The sequence below is a fragment of the Netta rufina genome (genome assembly GCF_964035555.1).
Source record: "Netta rufina genome assembly, chromosome: 3".
Classification (NCBI taxonomy): Eukaryota; Metazoa; Chordata; class Aves; order Anseriformes; family Anatidae; genus Netta; species Netta rufina.
Window position 1 is genome coordinate 25,033,402 of NC_140125.1, and position 10,275 is coordinate 25,043,676.

Here is a 10,275-nt window from a genome sequence, read left to right on the forward strand (position 1 = left end):
GACCAATCAGAAAACTGGGAAGGAAGTACTTATCCTTGGCAGCAGCAATTTGGGGATGTATGTAAAATTCAATGTACAGAATCATAGAGGCTCAGCACATACTCCTAAAGCATCTCTACATGCACAAGAATGCATTTTTAAAAGTAGATCTAAGATGCACAGCTGCACAGTTCTGCAGTTCAAAATGAGCACGTTATATTTATTGGAGCAATATTTATTCTTTTCAATGAGACTGCTTTTAGGAGCTTATTTCAAACATAAAAATTAATCTGTGATCATTATCAAAACAGCATTGGAATTAAAAATAAAGGGCATGTAACCACAGCCTCCAACTAGAAGTATAGACCCCTAGGATATTCTTGATCTGCCACAGCTACTTTGGACCAGTTGTATGTTTAATCTATAAAGTTTTCCTTCAAGCAGTTAATTGCTTGGTAACTAAACTCTGCATATCCAACACAACTGAATTTAGTATCTCTGCAAGAGAGCACAGAACTAGGCAGAGGGAAACTTCCACTTTAATCATCATCTAATTCTGTCAGCTGGGGTACCAGAAAAGAAAAATGCCTTTTCCTTTACTGACTGAAGGAAATGTTACCTGTAAGTCTTTTTCATTCAAAGACTCTGTTGTCCACAACATAAGGGTACAAAGCTGTACATTCAGCTCTACCTTCAAACATCCCTACAAGCTTAGGCCTGCTTGGATTCCGTATGTGTTTATCCGATCTGTTTCATTGTAATCTCCTAAAGCCCGAGTAGTTATGCCAAGAAGTGGACCCAAATGTCACAAAGTGAGGGTTACACAAAAGTCTCTGCTGCCTTTGCACAATGTGAGAAAGCTTTCAGCAAAATCTGGAAAGTAAAACACGGACACTGGGACATTGATTTATTAGCTTTCCAGAGAGGTTTCTTTCAGCTGGGAGAAAACAATGTCATGCTCCCATTTTCTTGTGGGTGGCTTATCTCCAAGATGGCTTGCACCTAGATTTTTCTAAACTTTTTACCTCTCAAAAGGATAATGTCTCATGTCAGAAGGATAAAGGATAACTTCATGTCAAGAAGTACTGCAGAGCACAGTCATCTGAAACAGTCATTACAGTGCAGAATTTCTGATTGCAACAACTGCAAATAACCTAAGGGAAACAGTAATAGGAACTGTTTATTCATGAGTACATCCTGTGGCTCTGCAGTGCATCCAGGTGCACAAGCTCTGTTTTTCACAGAACTTTAGCTATTGCGAATTTCTTCTCAACAGATAACCCTAGCCAAGAAGACCCGAGCACAAGCTTTGTACACAAGTAGATTAGGACTTGCACCTTCTACTGAACAGGAAGAAAAAAAGCCAAAACAAAAGAAGTTATGTAAAGACCAACAGCTAGGGAAAGGGTGTAAGCTTACGTTGTTGTCATTGACCATATTTAACAGAAATAAAAATAGGAAGTGGTGTTTGTTATCAGACTTGCACATATTCCTTTGCCAAATCTACCTTCTGACTGGACAGAAAAACTTTAAGCTAAAGTTTAAGTGGGTGATGGATAACAGCGTGCAATTGTCACCACCTATGTCAGCTCTAAGGATTTCAGGAGATAGTCTCTAAGAATATCCGGTATTCATCTGACAATATGCAAATACTAATCACCGTGACTTAGCACATCTTACTGATGGTGCAGCTGAATCCTACTGAATGGCAGCTTTTTCACTCACAGAAGTACTCATAAGTTTTTTCAATTTCTCTTCTGTTTAACCAGATCAGCTGAAAAAATTGTGTTGAATTTTCTCTATGAAACTTGTGCATCTCTTCCATTTTCTCTTGAACAGATGCAAATTACATCAAACACATTTCAGATAGACTAGTTTTTTCTTTCTTTTTTTTTTTTTTCCTCTTTCACTCTGAAGTTCTACACGTTCTTGGGAGTTCTGCAAGGGAAAGACTGCAGCAATTAAAGACCTTTCCAACCTATCATTTGTAGACTATGGAGACTGATGGTGGTTTTGAAACAACGGTTAAAGACAGTGGTTTACAAACCACATGTAGAGGCTTCCCAGTCGGAAGCGCTGTACATAAATAGTCAAGCATCCTCTTTTAATTTTTACTGAAATGTGGAAGTCTGGCAGGTCTGACAAGTACAGGCTGAAATATGATCCTACACTGATTCCTACATAATACCAGATATGAATTCAGAATAATCAGACCACAAATATCAGCCTAGGCTGAAGTTTTTGAAGAAACAGGAGACCTTTCCTGCTTAAGAAAACCATTACAAAAACTAACCAATTAAATCAATGAAATGCTCACATTTTTCATAGAAACAGTGTCTACGTGCACACAACAGTTAGGAAAGAAGTAACTTGGTCTAATACCAAAGACATGGACTTCTTGGAAAAATCCCAGCTGCTCAGGATTTGGAGTCCCGGCATTCTGGCTGGTCTTTTGATTAGGATGCAATAATAATGCTGTAATTAACCTCTGCTAATACATCTTGCATGCTTTTAGTATGTTTTAATTTAACTGCAGCCTCTACAACTGCAAAAATAAAGATAATACTTTGATCTGAAGTTCATAACCCCTTTACTGAATTTTGCTTGCTTATATTGTTAGTCGTATTGCTCCAGTTGTTATTCAGAGGAGTCTAGATTAAGGATAATAGAATCTTTCCTGTCATAAAAATTAGTCAAATGTGTCAGGACAAAGTGAGGAACTATCAGAAAAAAGTATCAGGTGGTAAACAGCAGCTGAGGTTATGCCCATCTGATATTTCTTAACATTCTGAAGAGAGAACTATCATTAGATATTTTCAGCACAGCAATGCATTAAAAGCTTGGACCATTAAAAAAAAAAAAAAAAAAAGGGAAGTTAGTGAAAACATTTCTCTCTGTTTACAGACACGAGTGAGAGCAGGTTGGATCCACAAGGATCTCATGCTAAAAGGGCGAGGTTTATATAACCATTTCCTGCTGCATCAGCAAGTTTTTTCACTGAAATGCACCTGAATTTTAGTACAAACAGGAGGTGTGTTACCCTCTTTGAGATCAGCAAAGGGAAACGCAGGAAGCAAACAGTAACATGAAGCCACTCAGTGGTACTGGGTTACAATCCAGCTACAAAATTATGCATGTAAAATTTTTGAAACGGTGGTGGACGTGCTGATCCTGGCTCAGCCAAGACTATGACACTAATCACAGCAGCACAACTGCTGCAGCTGCCCCATAAGTAACCGTGCAAGGAAAGGAAGGGAAGAGAAGGGGGAAAAACAGTAGAAATAGGGAAATGATTTGTGAACTCCTGGCAAAAGAACTGCCACCATTATCACCAAACCCATACGCATTCTTGTAAAGATGGCAGGTATCTTATCAAGGAGCTAACTCCCAGCTGTTGTTGGCATCTAATCAAAAGGTCAGCAGTTATAATAACAGCAGTAAAACAAAAATAATTACCTGAAGCAGTACTTTTTCTTAAATGACAAGTTACTTATTTCACCTGAGAGCACTATCAAATAGCAAGGGGCTCATGGAACCCATCTGACAAATTAAGCGGTCTAATAAAATACAAAACAAGTTTAGAGTAAAATCAGTAGCACTGAGAAAGAAAGAATAAATGCAAAGAAAGTTTTTCCGTTTTTTTTCACCGACAGGTAACTGTCCCTTTCTCCCAGCATAATATGCAAACCAGAAAGTGGAGAATAATCTAAATATATTTCCTTCAAAAATGCCACAACACTAATGAAATACAAAACATCTTTGATGAATTAGGAGCAGCTGCTCAGTTTTTCCATGACAATTCAACCTAGCGGGTAAATCCACATATGTGTCAATTTACATTCTGTTTAAATTCCTAGAAGTCAGTGGTTAGCAGCAATTTATATAGCACACGCTTTTACTGTCCTCTGGTTGCTGAAAGACTGCCAGACACCTGATGAAAGGGGGGTGCTTTCACCCTAGAGGATCTGGAGTTTTATATTAGATTAAAAGGAAGAGCAACACGTGAATGCTTATCTCCTTGCAACAACGATGAGGTTAGATTAAAAACACAGAAAAAATTAACAGAAATTAAAAATGAGATTAGAAATCGTCCACATAATATGCTAGAAATATCCACAGGATTCTGAACTACTATAATAAACTTGGGCTGTAAGAGTAAACAGTGGGTTATCTTTTTTTTTTTTGTCAGAGAAAAGTGGAAGAAGCTAGAAGGAAATCATCATAATCTGATATAGACGACATCTCTGATTATTTTTTCAAAAAATGAAAATAAAGTGTCATTTATTCAAAACTAACACAATAAGTCTTACTTGAAATGTTACAGTAGTTCTCAAGAGGAAAAAAAGACTTTTTTGTTTTATATCTGCAGGCTTGCATAAGTAAGTACTGTAGCTGTGTTTTGAGATCAAGCGTTTTATATCCATTATTCTCAAACCTCTCAAATATTAAACCCACAATGCCTTTTAAAGTATAAGCATCTGTTATACCTGTTTATACACGAGACCTATACTCACTTGAAGTACAGAGAATTGATGTTAGCTTGTCCAGATAATGCATTTGCTTCTCCAAGGAATAGGAAACAACTTGGGATTTACAAAAAGACCACTCATGCTTCAACTATTAAAAACTTCCTTTTCTGTTAAGGAATGTAATTTTACATTATATACTTGTAGACAAAGAAACACAGACAGAAAGAACTTGATTATATAAAAAGTTCCTGTAATTCAGCATAAACGGCCTGAATGTATGCCACTAATACAGATCTGTTTGATTTCCTATTTTCAGGAATTCATTACAACCAGCTATCATCAGTCAGTCTTTTGTTTAGAAAATATATGAGTGTGTACACACGCAGTTTACATAAAGTGGTTTGCCTTTCAGGAAACCTAGCACACCCCTCCCCAGGCATTCTCTGGGTACAAAAATGTTTATCAAAACTCATCTCTGATGTTGAAATGTGGCTGATCTTCAGGTTTAAAGTCTAGGTTGGGGCTGCCATCTTCATTCAGGATTCTTCGAGAAGTATAGCCAACAATTGGATACTTAGCCTTGTAAACATTATTGAAGATATCATCCAGTGACTTTAGCTCCTCTTCGGTGAGTCCTGTCTAAATGAAACAGGGTCAAAAATTAAAAAAAAAAAAAAAAAAAAAAGTAGATAATTACATTCATTTTTCTTTTCTGTTGATTACTCTGAATCAGACGGTTTGTCTCCCTTCATTTTCTTGCCTACGTAAATCACACCTAAAATAAGCAACCCACTGTCACAGTTAGCATCCACTGCCACATCAGTGACACAGAATAAACTAAACCAATTGACAAAGAAAGTAATTTACTTTCTTTGGCAGCATCTTTTTAACCAGCAGGCAATTTCCCCTTTACATGCTTGGTTATATAAGTTGTTTTGGCTCCACAGATTAAAAACTTCCCTCTCCAAGGCTGTTAGCATGGCAGCTTTCATAAGCAGTTAAGTATGTGTCCATTTTATGTATTGAAAATACATTTTATGTATTGAAATATATATATATATTGAAATATATATGAAAATAAAATTAATATTAATGCATTTTGATTTTAAATTAAAAGATGTAAATGTACTTAAAGGATAAATAAAGTATAAATATAAATTTATATAATATAAAGTATATATATAAAAGTTAATGAAGTTAATAAAAGATAATAAAGTTAATGAAGTTAATAGAGTTAATAATGGCCAGGCAGTTGGACTCAATCTTTGTAAGTCCCTTCTAATTGAACTATTCTATTCTAATATAAATTAATTGAATATTATAATTCATCATCTTTCTGAGCTTTTCATGTGCATTAACTAGCAGCACACAAAGCAAAAGAGTAAAGTTCTGCAAAGTGCAATTAAGATAATAGTCCACTTCTTACTATGTCATGAGTAAGATCTGCTGGATCCAGAGACATCTTTGCAACTCCTCTTGTTGAGTCTTTCCCAACCAAAGCATTGTATGGGGCTCCTTTTCCATAAAATTCTGTCAGAGGTAAATAAAACAAAGCAAAATAAGACAACAAAGTGATGGTCTGACAATGTACAGGATAGGTTCAGCCTCTAATTTTCACCAGCCTATTTGACTTGTTGAAACCAACAACTTGAGTCTAAGACCCTTCCTTCCAAAACTGACTTTTGATTTGCTGCTTTTTTATAATATATGCGAGTCCTTAAACAAAAATGAACAAACAAAAACAAACAAACAAAAAAACAATCAAACAAAACAAACAAAAAAAACAAAACATAGAGTGCAGTTGTATAACACAACTGTTGAACTCCTATACTGCAGTCTTAAAATTTTAGGGAGCTATGCTCTACATTCTCATGAACAGTTTGTAGACTCCAGAATTTGCAGCAGCAAGCCTTGTCTAACTTAGGATTTGAAGATCATCAGATATATACGTCCAGACAAGGTGTATTGACAAGCTTAGTACAAGTAAAGCAGCAAGCCATGAGGGTGCCTGTTATGACATTAGGGCAAGTGGCCAGGCCTCCTTGGTGCTTTCAAACATTTTACAAATGTTTCCTGTTTTCCATAAAAAGAACAGAAAAAAACCACCAACCAACCAAAAAAAAAAAAAAAAAAAGAGAGAAGAAAGAACCAGAGTTCAAATTAAAACATCTCTATTTCCTAGGGAAGGCACAAACAGCAAATACATGTAGAGCACTAAGCCAAGTGTATATGATGAGACAGGAAACCTCATGAAGTAACAAAATTTTACAGGAGAAAAAGTTACTTGGGTCTCCCCATCTAAAATCATAGCCAACTCTTCCAACAGTTTTGAGCGCACCACTGGACACCCCTTCAACATGGGAGGAGGCCCAGAGCTGAGGGAACGCTGCTACTACGTGGTGCAATATGGGCACATCCGAAGTGGCAGTGGCCTGGTGAGCTCACGTACCCAGGGCAATAAAATGGCTGGCTCCACAGCTGGTGAGGACTCAGCAGCTGTCATCAGCCTGCAAGCTTACTTGCACTACACTGGGTTGTCTGTCTGTGTGTGTGCTGTAAGCTCAAACCAGAGTAAATTCTAGACAAACTCTTAGCATGGGTTGTGCCAGTGGAAGGTATTTTTTAAAAGGAAAAAAAAATTTTGCTGCAACTGAGCTGCAGATTTTTAATAGTTTGGGGACATTTAAGAACAAATGACTAAATAATACCACAAAACCAAAGCAGACAGCAGAAGCGATGCAAACTTGCCTTTTCCAGAGGTGACATCAAACACTACTCCTTTCACTGCTAGGTAGATGGGCTGTCCTTCCTGGAAAGAAAGTGGTCAATATATCCTCAACTCTTAAGGGTAGGCAAAAGACAACTACTTTTAGCTATGAAATCCATACTTACAAGAGAATGAAATGCTCTTTTCTATATTCTCAAGGAGCTTACAATCCAATGCACAATAAATATATAGCCTGGCAATTTTATTTGACCCCATAATCAGCAGCCTGGTAAAAACGAGATGTCTGTGTGCATCTGGGTAACACAGTACGGGGCATTTCTATACCTGGCTGCTCTGAAGTCTCTCCTCTGTCACCTATCCATGCATCCTTGTGTCAGCTGTTGTCATCACGCAGCAGAAAGAAAAATGAAAACAGCACTGGGGACTATAAAGGAGATAAAAAAAGGATGTGCACTCCCACATCACAAGCTGCTCCCTGCAAAAAAAATCTGAGTGTCCCCTGGAAAACTAGCGGCAACATCGTATTTCTAAGCCTCTCCAGTCTGAATAGGGAGAGTAGAGAAATAGCCATGGGTTAAAACTCAGTTTATTTTGTGGAAATCTGCCTCTCATTTGTGTGTACACAAACATACCTCTTCTCTCTCTTGAAATTTCTTACTTGTGCTTTAAATTGTCCCAGAGATCTTTTGAGGATTTAAGCATATGGGGTAAGAAAATCTGTTTAATCTCCATGATACAGAACGTGTCCCTTGTGCAAGTCACCCCATGACACTTGTCTGCTGGAAGACGATAAACTACAGCTTTCTGCTCGTCGTGCTGTCCAAGACAGAAAGGTGTGCGGCACGCAGCATTCCTTATTTGATTAAGGGAGTGCGAGGTAAACACACAAACACGCAGAGCTGACCTGCTGACATCTGCTTTACTTAACCAGCCCCAGCCTCTCCGCTGGCTGCTGCACATAAGGTGTATTTTTAGTCAGGAGCTGGTTAGTTTCTTGGAAGGATGCAGGCCCGTGCACTGCTGCAGCGGGCCCACAGGGGGCCAAGCCGAGCTCCGCACGACCCAAACCGGCTCCCCCCGAGCCCCCGGGGCACAACCCACGTCCTGCGGCGGCTCCCTGGCCCCGTGCCGCCCCGCCGGCCTCCCCTACCTGCTGCCCGTCGTATCTGGCCAGCTCGGGCTCGGTGAAAAGCCGCACGGGGGCCTCGCCCGGCGGCGGCGGCGGCGGCTTGAAGCGCAGCTCCTGCTCGGCCGCCGCCAGCAGCGCCACCAGCAGCAGCCGCCACGCCATGCCCGGCCCCGGCCCCGGCCCCGGCCCCGGCCCCGGCCCCGGCCCCGGCCCCGGCCCCGGCCCGCCTCCGCCTCCGCCTCCCGGCCTCAGCCAGCCCCGGGCTTGCCCGGCCCCGGGGCCGGCGGCGGGGAGCGGGGGGCTCGGGGCGGGTGAAATGGCGCGGGGAGGGTTGAGGAGGTTTCGCTTCTCGTCACGTAACCTGTGGCAGTTGGTTTGGGTTTTGTTCAGCCGAAGGATGGAGGGAATAAATAGTGTTTGTTTGTTTGTTTTTTACTTATTTCAAATGACGCGCTGTCCCCGTGTTGTAAATATAGCGTGGGGGAACGTTCTGGCAGAAGAATGATCGGTTTCATGTTTGTAATTCTGTAAAGAATTAAGGAAATTGGAAACTTTTAAACATTCCTGTGTTCGTGTGGCACCCCTCAGCCCGCAAGGGAGGAACCGAGGATTCAGGAGCAGGTCACTGAAAGGCACCTGGCAGTGAGAGCTCTGTTGGTCAGAGGAAGTTCAGCAGGGAGAGAGAAGCAGGTCTGAACTTTAAGGGTTGTTTATAAACCCTTCTTGCCTGAAATCCATAAGCCCACCTCAGGAGGGCACCCCTTGCTTGAGGGTCAGCCCTTCTTCCCCAGGCAGGTGGGTGCATTGCTGTAAGCAGAGGTGTGGCAGCAAACCCAAACCAGCATCTCCACAGATCTCTTCTGGTCAACAAAAGCATCACCAGACCAGAAGCCCAGCAGAGCAGGGCCATGGGGGTGACAACCACAAGACAAGTGACAACCACAAGACATGTCCCTGTGCCCAGGAGTTGGCCTGATCCTGCAGAGCCAGGGCAGGGAGAAGCAGGAGGCTAAGGCCACCTGGGATCTTGCTGCTGTGGATTGCTCTCTGGCATGGCAAGCTGAGTATCACTGCTGTTACAGTGATGGCTTAAAAATTGTTTCTGTGACTCTCCTCAGGCAGTGAAGTTTGCCTATTCTGCCCCAGAAATAGCTGGGCTTCCCACCCTGTCTGTGCATCACTTCCATCTGCTGCCTCCACACGCCACAAGACAGACAGGAAATGTCAAGCAGAAAAGAGACCTTTATTAAGGGCTGGGACAGAACAGCTCCTGAGTGCTCCTGTTATGCACAAGCAAGACACTGGAAAGAGCTCTGGCATTTGCCTGGTTACTCGGCCTGCAAACATCCTGCATGGCTTCCAGCAGAGACCCATGCTGCTGGAAATATGCAGAAGACTAATTTGTCAGTTTGGTTCAAGTCACATTATACACTTACCTATTATTCTGAAGTAATTAGTTATTAGTGTCTCCCCGGGGAGGGCAGCAAGCACTGAATAGCAGCCAACATCTGTCAGAAGTGTTAGGGATTTGGGGGTGAGCTAGAGCCTGCCTTTGAGCCACAGCCACGTGCAAAATGAGTAACAAGACCTAAAGTATCATTTCAGAAAGGAGAGACCATGCATTAGGAATGCTGTCGTCAAGGGACTTTAGTTCTTGGTTATTAATGTACTGGTTTCGGGTCCTAGGCACGGGGAAATGGTCAGCAGCAACTTACTGCAGTGTTACGTCTCAGTGCAAGAAATGTTTTGCGTGCTTTTTCTTGATTATGAAATGTCACCAATTACACGCTGGGGGAGAAAAATAGGTAATTGTGTACAGATGGCTCATGAGTCAGGTCTAATGAGGTTGTTTGATGGTGTTTTTTTTTTATTTTTTTGTTTGTTTTTTTTTTTTGTTTTTTTTTTTGGTCTTTTATCTTCCTGGAGCACCCCATTGTTGGTGCTGCTGTGCCAGGCTGGGCCCTTGCTTC

The 10,275-nt window shown here is 41.1% G+C and overlaps 1 protein-coding gene across 1 annotated transcript; it reads right to left on the reverse strand.

The window, feature by feature from the left end:
- Nucleotides 1-4,677: 4,677 nt before the first annotated feature.
- NENF (neudesin neurotrophic factor) lies at nt 4,678-8,491 on the reverse strand. The gene is made up of 4 exons (XM_084283779.1): nt 8,327-8,491; nt 7,197-7,257; nt 5,875-5,978; nt 4,678-5,087 (listed from the first exon to the last, which is right to left on the reverse strand). The coding sequence occupies exons 1-4, from the start codon at nt 8,465-8,467 to the stop codon at nt 4,911-4,913; spliced, it is 483 nt and encodes a 160-aa protein (XP_084139905.1). The 5' UTR covers nt 8,468-8,491; the 3' UTR covers nt 4,678-4,910.
- Nucleotides 8,492-10,275: the final 1,784 nt, after the last annotated feature.